Genomic DNA, 14,082 nt, shown 5'->3' with positions numbered 1-14,082 from the left:
CGAGAGTGGGCGAGGAGGATTCGAGCACGGGGAGTCGTCGTCTGGGATTTTCGTGAGGAAAGGTAGAGGAGGGAGGTTTGTGGGTTCTACGACTACGACTTCGAGCACCGGTCGTACTCGTAGGTCTCGTGGTTCTAGAGACTCAGATACGTCTTGGCTTGTTCATGAGGCGATGCCAGGTGGTCCAGCTGATGGCAGTCTTATCCCTAGCTATGCAGCTCACGTTACTTCTCGTGTTTGGGTCGGAGATGATCGTGATCCGTTGAGGTGCCACAGTAGGATTCAGTGGTGTAGGTCGTTGCAGGAATGGGAGACAGAGCTGAGTGCGGATTTACGTGCACGCCTTAGTGTCACTGGACTACAGCACTTGCCGTTTATCATGAATTTCCACATTGATTGGCCTCTGATCTCTGCGTTCGTTGAACGGTGGCAGCCAGATACGAACACTTTTCATCTCCCCTTTGGTGAGATGACGATCATGCTACACGACGTCACTTATATTTTGGGGATCCCTGTTGAGGGTGACTTGGTTGACATGGTTAGCGACAGTGCATCTCTCCAGGTTGACTTTCAGGAGTTGTTGGGGCTGAGTAGGGATGAGCTTTTGGTGAAGCCGAAAGCTATTTGGGAGAACGGTGCTGTAGCGGTGACTAGAATCTATGAACGGTGCAAGTTGTTGGATCGGGTCCCAGACGTTGAGTTCATGGGTTTCTTTGTCACACTACTTGGTAGCACCTTGTTCGTTGACAAGAGTGGTCACCGCCTTCTTCCCTCCTGCATTTTAGAGGTGAAGAAGTCTTATGACGATCTTCACCGATATTCTTGGGGGTCAGCTACACTTGCTTTCTTGTATCGGCAGTTGGGTATCGCCTCCCGTATTGAGTGTAAGGCTATCGGAGGTTGTCTCACGCTTCTATAGGCATGGATATACGAGTACTTCCCATGTTTTTGGCCTTGTCAGGGAGCTTTAGTGGTACAGCCAGGTGAGGCACGGGCCTCGATGTGGGATCCACGCTCAGAGTCGAGGGATCACCAGCAACTTATATCTTTCCGTACCCGACTTGATCAGATGACTGATGCTGAGGTAGTATGTGAACTTAGCTTGCGTATATTATATTATTATTTAACATCTTCACAACTAATGTAACATTCTTCTTATGATTGCGTGTGCAGGTTAACTGGCGGCCCTATACACTTACCCCCGCACAGGACGTCCCGAGAACCATGTACATGGGATGTATACAGTTTCGGGACATCGTCGAGCCGTATAACCCAGACAGGGTTTTACGGCAACTTGTTCATGTGCAGGGGATACCGCGGCCCGGTTTTAGGCCTGACAGCGCATACAGACCTGCTAATGTCCGGTCGTATAGCGTTACTTTTCGAGGTCAGGGGTTATGAGATAAGTTTGGTCCTGGGAGCTGCTGTTTCGGCCTGTCGTTCCATCCACCTCCATTGGATGGACATCCCACATGCACACCTGACTACTTGGCCTGGTTTTACACGTACTCCCATCCTCGGCTTATCAGTGATACCGCGGTACTTGCCCCCCCACCAATTCCAGGGAGGACGAACACTGATTACGTAAGTATTTGTTACTTGTTTTCCATAGATTACTGTGCAACTTAATATCGGTACTGATTATTTTTTGTATTTTTTACAGTGGATGGGTCGCTCCATGCATGTTATACGACGATTCATTACTGATAGCGGCGGTGAGATTACCCAGACAGTGGTTGAGGCCCAGGAGCTTATTGCGGCGTGGGACGCAATGATGAGGATGTAGTTGATTTCATTTTCTTATTTAGAAACTAACTTCATTGTTGTAGGTTATGTTGTAAAATTTTTTAAATTTATTATTTGAATTTAAATTTGCATAATACATTGCTTAATTCTACAACTATGCAAAGTTCTACAAGTAAACATTGCAAAGTTCTATCACTAGTTTGTAGATAAAGTATGCCATGTTGCTATCCGACCTACATATCGTTGATCCCAGTCTTGCACACTAAAATCGCGCACGTCGTACCAAAAACCTGCTACAGGAGGGACTAGAAAATTAGGTGACATGTCCAATCGAACACAGTGATAGTTTGCCACTGTGAGGAGTGCAAACTCCCTATATGGGCCCGTGGCAGTGGACGGGGCACTCCATGGTAGCACAGTGATGCATGGATACACACCTATTCCATCTCCGCCAGCACCGAAAAGCATAATGGCAGTGTTGAATAGGTTAGCGATCGGAAACAAGTCCTGAAACACTACCATCCAATGTTCACTTGTGCATCTCTCACCAGTCCATCTGATACGACGAACCTCGTTCTCCAGTTGATCAGTATAAATTTGAGAGTAAAGGTTAGGATGCGCGGCAACCTCGTTTGCAACCATAGTCCTGGCCAAGATCCACTGCTCCTGGTCACCCAAAAAGAAATCTGCAACACATCGAAATCCGCAATTTCCGTCACCTATCGGGTCAAGCCAACCTTCCAACAACGGCAACATGAATTTCGGAAAATGATCGACGTATAAAAAATCATCGAAGTTCATCTGACTACCTGTAATAATCACCAAGAAAGTATTTTAGCATTATAAAAACCCGACAACGTCCGCACTAATTAAATCCCAAAAGAATTAATTAAATGTAAAACATATTAACGACAACAACAATAATAATAGCAAGTAACAATAATAATAATAATAATAATAATAATAATAATAATAATAATAATAATAATAATAATAGCAAGTAACAACAACAACAACAACAACAACAACAATAATAATAATAATAATAATAATAATAATAATAAAGCATATACTAGAAGGCGTTTCCATGTTTACTGATGATTGTGATCGACCACGTCCGGAGCTAGATGTAGAAGTAGCACGACCCCTACTTCGGCCGCGACCTCGCCCACGACCACGACTACGACCGCCCGAAATATGCTCGAAGCCACTTGGATCACGCCTGGTAGATGAGGACCACTGTTGGCCTTGTGGTCGACCCCTGGTTGTCTCATTTATCTCGGGCTCTTCATAATCTACATCTTCAGGGTAAAGCTCCGCAAACAACACTCGGTTCACACTTCGCACAAAACTGGCATCACGAAGTAGTACCTCATCAACCAGGGATCTAAACTACGTCGTGTCCTGTTCCAACTCATCCTCAAAGATAGGAATGTCAACACCGTCTCCAATGACTAGGGTTTTCCAAAAAGGATGGACCTGATCCAAATACAACCCCGTACCACCCTGAATCGAGGTGTGTATAGTACAAGCGCATGGGAGTCCGTGTGTCATCAACATCGCACAACCACAACGCTCGTACACATCATCAGATAACTCTCTCATCCTGTTCACCTCCTACTTAAGAATTTTGAGAGCATGGAAGGAAACATAGCCACTGAGATTGTGCAAGGGCATTCCCCTGTACTCCACTCCAATTCGTCGTCTGGAGTCCTCTAAATGATGACGAATTTGAATAAGCAAACCCTCAGTGGCGCGGTGTACACGGTTGAAGATAGAATCCATTGACCCTTTGGAGCTTCCGAGCCACTATTTAAGCACAAAATGTTGACTCTCCACCCTACACGTGTTCACGTTGCCAAAGTGCAGCACCTTATTTGTCCAAGCCGGAATAAACTTGTTCTTGTGCACAAGCCAAGTTTTTTTCACATAATCCACAATGGTATGCCTTGACCTTCCCCAAGTATCCTTCATTTGTTGCAACTCAAATTCATATTCATCCTCAGTTGTCGCATTCATGATTTTTGACCACCTCCCATTCCTAAATTTCTCGGCAGTCACCATGTCTTTCTTACACAAATGGTATACCTTGGCCAACACATCTTTGTTGATGTGCCACCTACATAGCAAGTGAGCTGTGTTTGGGAATATCTCTTTCGCCGCCTTCATAAGTCCCAACTCTCGATCAGTTAGTATCACCTTAGGAGTCACTTCAAAACCTATATACAACTTCAATTTCTCCAAGACCCACTTGTAACTCTCATAGGACTCTGTCTTCATTAAAGCATACGCGATCAAAAAGTTTTGATTTGTCGGTGTGATCCCAACAATCTCAAAAAACGGCATGTTGTATCTGTTTGTCTTGTAAGTGGAATCCATCCCTATGACATGTGGATATGTTCATAACATATTCGCCATCTCTGGATGTGCCATAAAGGCGTGGGTGACAACACGTGTGTCGGGGTCAGCAGTTACCCAACTAACGTATTTGCGCTCATTGGCCAAGTGAAGGAACTGGTTGACGACATCTCTCCCTTCACTAGCATCAACCCTAACACGACTTCTGAAATTGTAGATGTGTCTTATGTTAGGGTTCTCAGTGGGAAACGCATCTTTCACTGCCGCCATTATGTGACTAGGTTTAGCACATGCTGAACTCATTTGACTAACCAATTGCTTCGCAGCCGGACTTAGACCACTCACTTGCCGATGACCTTCTCGATATACCATCATTGGGTGGTTATGCAAGCCATGCAAACCTGATGAAGGAATGATTTTCCACCCTTGATCATCCACCATACATGTGACCTTGATACGAAATGGACACTTAACACCCTTTCTTTTCGTGTTTTTCCGTACAACATTCTCCATATCTCTATTTTCGGTTGTGTTTCTATGGCCACGATTGCACTTAAGATACTTGACCGGTCGACCATCTCGTTGTTTCTTATACGAAGACTTTGTAAGGAAAAAGCCGTAACGTATGGAAATGTTTTGTGCCCATTCAAATGCTTCTTCAAAAGTCGGGAAGATCATTGACGTTATAAAATATGAACTGTAGTCGATGCCATCGCCACCATAATCCGGCAGTGATGCCTATTAAACATCCCAACAAAATATTTTTAAAATAATAATAATCATAATCATAACAACAATCATAATCATAATCATAGTTATAGTAATAATAATAATAACAACAACAACAACAATAATAATAATAATAATAACAATGAAATAATAATAATAATAATAATAATAATAATAATAATAATAATAATAATAACAATAACAATTAAATAATAATAATAAAAACAATATTAATAAAAAAAAAACAAACAAACAAACCGGGCAAACCGAGGGGTTAAACCGTGGTAAAACCGTGCAATCCGGGCGGTCCAACCACGGTCAAACCGTGTAGTCCAAGCGGTTTGACCAAACTGCCTGGACTACACGGTTTGACCGTGGTTGGACCGCCCGGATTGCACGGTTTTACCACGGTTTAACCGCCCGGTTTGACCACGGTGGACCGTTTTCTTTGGGCGGTTTGAGTTCCGGCGAAAATAAATTACCTCGCGAAGTAGATCCGGCGGAGTACACGGCCTGCCGCTATCACTGTCCATCATGTTGGCGGTGATGGCGACGGTGCAATGGTGGTGACGGGCGGTGGTGGTTGTGTTAGGAGAGAGAGGAAGAAAAGGGTAATGTTGGAAGTTTACATAAAAATGTGGGCGATTTCGATAAAAATGTGGGCGTTGTTTAGCAGTAGAGTTTTCGTTTAATTGGTTTTGGTGATGTCGAAATTGAAGTAGCTTGAAGATGAGTAGGAGGAAGAAGAAGATGTTGATAATGTCCAAATCGAAGTAGCTGAAGATGAGTGGGAAGAAGAAGAAGATGAAGGTGGGTGAGGAAGGAGAAAGATGATTAAGGTTAACGTCAGTTAAAAGCCCATCTAATGAAGCTTGTTGCAAATTATGCATATATTCCCGACTTACAATTTGAGAAGACTATAATACCCCAGATAAACGTAAAATGTTTATCAAGCAGATCAACTGAGTGTGGCTCAAAAATAATTTTAGCTCAACAAAAATAATGATTCGAGACCTAACAAACTATATATATTTTTTTTATGCAATTGAACTCAATAGACTTGGTCAAATACAAATCTGCTATAAAGGGTCGAGCTTTGTCTAAAAATTACCAATCCATATCACGTCCAACCATAGCATTGGTAATGGTTGGTTCTTTAAGATGCTAAACAGGGGAGAGGGAGAGGGGGAGGGGGATAATTTTATTGCAATTTTTAAAACATGATTATAGAACTACTACATAGAGGTTTTTTCTATAAATAAAAAGAAATATATACTTTGTACAAAGTAAATTAAAAATGTCTAGTTGTCAAGTATATCATATCTAATTCAATTAGGTACATCATGGATAAGCATTTCACATCCACGTACAGAAATATTAAGCGTCTTCAAGAATCATTAATGGTGATAGCAGAGTTTTCTTCATTCTCCTCCATACGTCCTGCTCCCCAAAAACGAGCAACAGTGACGTTCACAAATCTTTTATTAGACTAGAAAAACGGCCATATGATAAGCATGGATAAAATTCCAGTCAAAAGCCATCTAGATTAGCTTTCCAAATTTCAACAGAAGGATACATATTTTCAGCCAAAAAATGCTTATAATCAGAGGAAAACTCTCTCCAGTAGCTTCTACAGACTTACAAAAGAAAACGTATTGACCTTTGTGCGCTGACAAGATGGTATTCCATCTGCCTTCTTAATCAGGTAGCCCATCTTGTAGTTGGTACAAGTAATCATCTTCAAGACTGCTTCATCCTCACTTCAACTTGTGACGAAAAAGTCAAGTGTGCTAATGGTTGATGAACAATGCAGGCCTAAACCCAATAACCCATATCACCAAAACTCGAATGGCAGGATGATACCCATTCTTGCATTTTGCTTGTCAAAATAAACAAGAACTGCAGGATGTCACTAACACACTGATTCTGTACCAGTTTCATGTATAATTTAGATCTCTTGAAGGTTGATACAATATGAAGTACACATCCTGCATTAGACATGCAGAAAACAAATTGAATTGCTTAAATTGCTTACGAAACAGGAACAAGAGACTAATTAAAACAGGATGGATGGGTAAAGATCTGCAAAACTGCTGTCCAGATATTGTATTTGGAGTGAGAGAGAGAGATCTTGCTAAATTACCAGAAGGTTATAAGGAGAAGTTGCTCAAAAGTATCACATTTATGGACAGGAAGACTCCCAATGCAGCTACCCTTGCCAAGTCCGACTGTGAGAATTTATTTTTAGCTGATAATGATAATCATCTCTACATAGTAAGGGATCCCTGTCATTCTTTTCTGTGAATGCTGTCAGAAGATGTCCTGTGTTGCCTTTTGATTCTTAGTTCTTGTCCTCCATGCCAGAATAGTCTTTGGCAAGATCTGTCTAAAATTCTTTAAGCTCTGCGTGTAAACAGATCAATTTGATTATTTGAAACTTACATATTGTGACCAAGACTTACAAAAAATATTCTTTGGAAAAAAAAAAGCAGCAGCCTGAAGTAAAAGTAGGTGATCAGCGGAGATATGATAGCTATGATGTCCATTGATGTGATAACTACGGAACTATGATGTACATATAAAAACAGTAGACATAAAGGAGAATGGTTGAATCATTTAGGCTATCAGATGATTATTCTTAGCTTCACACACAAAGCAGTGAGGTAGTGGACTAACATAATAATGCAACGGTCAGGTAGAATATATTGTACAAACAATCTGTCACACAACCAGATTGACAAGTACGAGTAAAATAATTGTAACGAAAGATGATAAGAAAATTCTGCATATGGCAAGCTGTGGTTCAGTTGTAATAATATTTTATACTTACCTTGTTTGCTTCCAAGTCCTGTTTGGTGAAGAATTTCTGATCAACGTTGCTGACATCGATCAATGAATAAACTCATGAGAGCTATTTGGTCTTGTTTTTCAAACCACAGAAAGCAAAGCTAAGAGGGTTGTTCTTGCTCCTTCATTCCCAATCTTTCAATTCAGGATAACGCTCTATATTGTGCAATAGAGGATTTCACAAGTCCTTGTGAAGCAAGAAAACAGAGGAAAGAGAGTAGATCCCACTCTTACAGCAAGCAATGGATGCACTTGGGTGCGAGGCCAATAAGGACACTTGACGTCAAAGAAGTACTGCCAGCTGAAGTCAATGCTTCGTTGTTACTTAGGACAATGGTTTCCACACTAGAGACTAACAGTCGCTTGTACCCTTTTCTTAATACGTTCATAAGCTTACGGGCTTCTGGGATTTGAAGAGCATAGCTACATCTTACAATTTCCTCTGGTGAAGAAACAAGAGGTATGACAATCATACTTTCTATTGCTTCCAAGGCCTTTATTGAGCTCTAAAATTGGCACCATGTATATCAAGAAAAGGTATACCTCATTTACACTGAATCGAATTTACAAATCTTATATGCATCATCAGACAACAGTCAACTGCAGAACATGCAGCTCCATCTACATTGAGGATCAGCTTGGTGAAAGGTGTGAAGCTGCCATACAGCAATGTCAGATACATCCAATGGTTGATGGAGCAAACTAACAAGCGAAGAACTTTTAGAAGTTAGATATCCTTTGTAATAAAGCACACATCCTTCATACAGAGCCCACTTCCATAATATTGAAGACTCCAGTATATAGCAGCAGAAGACTGGAATTAACAAAATTGATCAAGCTTTCCTTTCGAGTATCATCGTGGTGTAATGAACAAGTAGCAGTAATTAGTTTCTTTGAACCATTTCCTCGGAAGGGAGCCACTTTAAACCCTGGGCAAGTCATTAGAATCAACAATAGTCACGAACTATACACCAAAAAGAAAAAGGAAAAACAAACATCTGAAAAATAAGGACCGGCGGTAAATATCATTAAGCTGCAACTCTACATGGACTAAAATTATCCACAAATACTGAATTACTAGATCTCAGACTGGCCATATTTTAGAAATTTTGCATCTTTGACCAAAGATGAAAGATCCAGATGGCCACACACATTTATTAGAGAGTTAAGTTTTTGAGTATCTGACATGGGCACTTTTGTTGATCAAAAGACTAAAGGTATGTAAGATATGCCATCAAAGGGTGCAACAGACAACTAGAGTTGTCTCTGCATTGTCAGATTTGTCACTCTAAATTGACAAGTCAGCTACTAAGCAAATTAGTAACAAGTTAAAATTCATCCTAGAAAAATGACCTTGAAAACAAATTTGTATGGTCAACTATAGAATTGTGGTACCTTGAAGTTCAAGAATATTTGGAGAAGTTGCCAAAAACCAACAATAAAGGGCTCATTTGGCAATATTATCAGTTGTGGTTTTATGATATTGAAAGTCACAAGATCTAAATAGAATTATGAAATAAAATAAGTTAACCTACAATAATCATATTGAATACAGAATCTGACAAAAAAGTTGATAAAGGACAAGCCCTAAGATTCACATTTGAAAAGAGCGACCTTAAAAAAACAGGAATATTTGTCGAAAAGACCTTTTATGTTACCCATTTTGTGAGAAAGGACCTTTAAAAAAAGGTGCAGAAAAGGACCTTTTATGTGTGTTTATACCGTGAAATGGGACCTTACATCAAAAACATATATGCCTCTGTGGTTCTGTACATAAGTGTCTTGCTTCTTAACATTAAGGTTCAGGCAATAACTTCAAAGATAAATAATTTAAAGTTGTACAAAATTTAGAAACTTAAGAAGTTTAATAAATCAAGCCACTTTAGAAATTGGAACCAGGAAAATAGCAACTTCATCAACATTCTTTAAGCACGCAACGAAAATTACAAATGCACCAAAAAAAGGTAAGAAAAGAGGGAGAGAAGAAACAAACCATCAGGCATGTGCTATGCGAAATTTGAAGAGCTTCCTCCCAGCGATTTAATTTGATGAGCCCCATGATAAGGTGGAAAAATACACTTGGCTCTGGAACTCCTCCATTCCTTGTCATGTCAGCAAACAACTTAAAACCTTCATCAACTTTGGATGCAAGACACAAATTCTCAATCAGTGAGGAATAAACATGAGCCACTGAATGAATGGGAGCAAATGACGATATCTCTTTACACAATTGTACTGCTACATCCAGTCTTCCTGCCTTACAAAAGCTATCAACTAGAATTTTGTAAACAGGAGCAATAGGCATGGGCTCATTATCACTTAAAACGTCTAGGAGACCTAGGGAGACAATAAATTCTTGGTTGAATCCCTCGATAACTTTCTGATAGCTTGCAACATGCATAGGCCAATATGTCTGCTTCATCTCCTCCAGAAGGTCGTGAGCCTTATCTAGAAGGCCAAAAGAGCAACAGTGATTTATCAAAACCCTATAGGTCACATAATTTGGAGCACATCCCTTCTCATGCATCAAGTTGAATAGCTCAAGGCATCTCTCAATTTTACCAGCTTTCCCAAATCCATCAATCATTGCAGTATAAGTCACAACATTCGGACTGCAACCCTTTACATCCATCATCTGCATAAGCTTATAAGCCTCATCAGTCTTTAGTAATTTACACAACCCATCAATCATCTCAGTGTAAATTACAACATTAGGGGCACAATCACTTTCCAGCATTTTCGATAAGATCGTTAAAGCAAGGTCCATCCTTTTATCTTTGAACAGCTTGTCAATAAAAGAGGCATAAGTGTATATGTCAGGACTGTATCCACGTTCAGACATTTTTGTTAATATCTCTTGCGCTTTATCAAGCTCCCCCACCTTGCAAAATCCATAAATCAAGGCATCATAGACAATGTTATTTGGTTCACAACCATCAGCAAACATTGCATCCACTAAGTTGTGAGCATCTTTTACCTTGTGTGCTTTGCACAACCCATCTACCAAGGCTCCATAAGTGAAAACATTAGGTGCATTAACATCAGAAGAATTTACCTTAAAATACATATCTACATCTGGTAAATTTTCTTGTCCTCTCATCCTAGCATATATTTGGCTAGCTTTGTCAATGTTTCCAGATTTGCAGTAACCATCTATTAAAGCAGTATAAGTCACAACATTTGGTACACATCCATCTGATAACATCATTACAAAAAGCTCATTGGCTTCACCTATCTTGCGTGCTTTAAGGTACGCATGAATTAATGTGGTGTAGGTCACCACATTAGGAGAACAACCATCTAAAACCATTTCGTTGAACCACTTACGTGCTTGGGCAATGAGACCAGCCTTACAGAACCCATCAATCAGAATAGTGTAAGTATATACATCAGGAGTAATACCTGATCTTTTCATTTCTTCAAATAGCAGAAAAGCCTTCTGAACCTGTGAATTATTGCAAAGGAATTCGATAACCTTTGAGTATGTACTGTTATCAGGCACAAAACCCTTACTCATCATTTCTTGAATAACATTATATGCTTTGTCAAACTTCCCAGCCTCACAAAGGCATCTGGAAAAGCTGCTTACATTAACCTTATTTAACACCAATCCCCGGTCAATCATTTCAGCATAAACTTGCTCTGCCAATTCTAAATCATATGAACTAGGTAGCTCCTTACAACAAATTCCACCAATTAATATGTTATATACCAGATAGCCGGGTTGGCAACCACAATTTGCCATATTCTCAAGCAACTTGTATGCATAAAAATAGTCACTTGAAGCGCAATGTGCATGAATAAGTGAATTAAATATTCTACGATTAGGGTAACATCCTTCAGCAATCATCATGCTTAATATTTTCTTACACCTACCCAGCTTCTTTTTCTTCAAACACCCACAAAGCAAAACCCTGTATGTTACTACATTGGGCAATGAAGAGCTGCATCTCATTTTGTTCAAAATATCCATGGCTTCATCAAAAAGAGAAGCTTCACATAAACCAGATATCATTGTTGTATAAAGTTTCGTGTCGGGGACAAAGTCTTCCTTCTCTACCAAGTCCAGGGCTTCACCGCACTTTCCAGCCTTGCACAGAGCATATGCAAAAGAATTCAACGTAGAGATATCCATTTTAAACCCAACATATGACATCTCTGAATGAAGTAGATGGGCAGTGTCTAACCTACCAGCTTCTACAAATACCTGAACAAGAGCATTATATGTTGACTTAGATGGTTTGTGACCAAAATCCTTCAGCCTCCCAAGCTCCTCCAAGGCCACATTCCACCTCCCATCACGGCAACACTTCCTGACCAGAACATTAAGCAAGTTTTCCAGAACCCCCCTATCTTCGTCCTGAATATCTTGAAGAAAATGCTTGGGTATCCTATCATTCTGATCACACCCCATTACATCCAACAATGCATCATAAACAGGAGTAGTATGACGATACCCAACTTGCTGACCAGCCCATAAGAAAAACTGAACACTCAGCTGAGGGTGATTAATAAGCTTCATCACATCAATTAATAAAGATTCGCTCAATTTGTCCCTAAACTTCCGAAGAAAGTTTTGGGTTTTGAACTCAAATACATTGCTACTCTCATTTATTGCACCTGAAATCAATAAAGCATCAGCTGAGAAATTACCCTGCTCTGCTACCAGCAATGAAGAATCCGAAGAACCCACAATGCAGTCACGCAATTGTGAGAATTCTTTGCTGGAAAGTGTATCTTCATGATAGTTGCTTGATTTAGAGAGAGCATCAGAATCAATCAATCCTCCAAGGGTATCTGTGGAAGAATGGTCACTGCTGCTCAAGAACTTGATGTGGGCGTATGAGAATCGAATGATACGAAATTGGCCGAAGATGAATGAATAAGGGTTTGAAGAAAACGTTGAAAGCAGCGGAAATGACTTGTTTAGAGTCAATCCCAACAATATTTTTCTCATTCTTCGGAGGATAAGGGGCATAGAGTCATGATCACCACAATTCTGCTCAACATTATTTGTTGGGTGTTTTGACTACACCTTAAAAATTCACACAACTGATAAATCAATGGGAAAGAACTGAAAAAATCAAAAAGAAATTAAATAATAAAATTCCAAAGCATATAGTAGGTTGCATCACTAAAGTAATGAACTTAGATTCTTCCTTGACGACCCGGCACCGGCATCGGCATCGGCATCGCCATCGGAACCCCATTAACAATGAATTAACCCTATATGCAAAACTCCAATCCAAGCCTACTTACATGTAAATTAGAATATCACCAACAATATTTCAAAGCATATAGTATTTCATAACTTTGAACTTGTTACATACTATTACATGTGTTCTTTTGATTACCAAACTTGTTATATCCTATATTCTCCATAATCACGAAGCTATGTTAATGTCAAGCAAATTATTCCCTTAAATGTACAAGAAACCATAAAAATGTGGCAAATTTGTGGGCATTTTGAAATTTGCAAGTTACCCAAATACAAACTATAAGCTTAAACTCAAAATCAAAACCCCAGTACACCCATTATTCCCAAAAATAAGCAAAGTTATTAAGAATTGAAGGGAATCTAACCTTGATTTGAAGGTCACTGGTTGAGATATACTGCAAGGTGGTGGTGGAGATGGTGGTGCCGCTAAGAAGTCGGAGGAACTGAGCGTGATGTTGGTGTTGGAGGAAGAAACGATGGCGGCGTTGGTGGGGAGAAACCGGGAGGGGTTTAGAGCATATTTTGAATTACTGTATGCTCACTCTTCTATCGAGTATTCCCCGTGTTTTAATAAGTGTTTGACCAATCGTCCACGTCGAGACACGATTTTAACTAAAATTTAATATATGTTAGCGAAATTATATGAAAATTGACATGCTATGAAAATATACATTGGCCCTGTTTGGGAGAAAGGTGAAAGCTGAAGCTGATTGAGTTAGCTGATTTTGACTAGCTGATTTTATTAACTGATTTGACTAACTTATTGTATTAACTGATTATATAAAAGTGTTTGGTAAATAGCTGATAGCTTAAAGGTGTTAGAGTATATGAAATGACCAATAAGCTAATTGTAGGGTAGGTAGTTTAGATAGGATTTTAAATTAAATGAGGTTATAAGTGTCATTTCACAATAATTAATGAATAAGCTAATTGAAAAAGCTCCTAAAATGAGCTTTTTCAAAAAGAGCTTATTTAGTGGAATAAGCTCTTTCAATAAGCTTACTACCAAACACTTGTATTAGCTTGTTTGACTAGTCAATCAGCTAAAGTTAGTCAAATAAGCTAATATACCCCCAATAAGCTTTCTTCCAAACATGGCCAATTATAATAAATCCAATAATATACGGAGTATTATACAATCTATATATATATATATTTATATAGGGGACTTTTTTCCCGAGTTT

The 14,082-nt window shown here is 39.5% G+C and overlaps 2 protein-coding genes across 3 annotated transcripts; both read right to left on the bottom strand.

Annotated features, from left to right (window-relative positions):
- Positions 1 to 1,941: 1,941 nt before the first annotated feature.
- On the bottom strand, positions 1,942 to 4,125 carry LOC145575205 (uncharacterized). The gene is made up of 4 exons (XM_081633104.1): positions 3,619 to 4,125; positions 3,143 to 3,363; positions 2,820 to 3,097; positions 1,942 to 2,555 (listed from the first exon to the last, which is right to left on the bottom strand). Exons 1-4 carry the CDS (start codon positions 4,123 to 4,125, stop codon positions 1,942 to 1,944), a joined length of 1,620 nt encoding a protein of 539 aa, XP_081489230.1.
- Positions 4,126 to 6,037: 1,912 nt separating this feature from the next.
- Positions 6,038 to 13,407, bottom strand: LOC145576289 (uncharacterized). 2 transcript variants are annotated; one of them, XM_081634069.1, is made up of 5 exons: positions 13,264 to 13,407; positions 9,674 to 12,754; positions 7,664 to 8,609; positions 6,977 to 7,236; positions 6,038 to 6,821 (listed from the first exon to the last, which is right to left on the bottom strand). In XM_081634069.1, exons 2-3 carry the CDS (start codon positions 12,656 to 12,658, stop codon positions 8,565 to 8,567), a joined length of 3,030 nt encoding a protein of 1,009 aa, XP_081490195.1. In that variant the 5' UTR covers positions 12,659 to 12,754; positions 13,264 to 13,407; the 3' UTR covers positions 6,038 to 6,821; positions 6,977 to 7,236; positions 7,664 to 8,564. The 2 variants fall into 2 exon arrangements, with proteins under 2 accessions (XP_081490195.1, XP_081490194.1); XM_081634068.1 differs by having other exon boundaries at positions 9,674 to 12,715.
- Between the last annotated feature and the right edge of the window lie 675 nt (positions 13,408 to 14,082).

This window comes from Chenopodium album, chromosome 13 (genome assembly GCF_948465745.1).
Source record: "Chenopodium album chromosome 13, dcCheAlbu1.1, whole genome shotgun sequence".
Taxonomy (NCBI): domain Eukaryota; kingdom Viridiplantae; phylum Streptophyta; class Magnoliopsida; order Caryophyllales; family Amaranthaceae; genus Chenopodium; species Chenopodium album.
The sequence above is the reverse complement of the archived record's forward strand: the minus strand, read 5'-3'. Positions and strand labels throughout refer to the sequence as shown.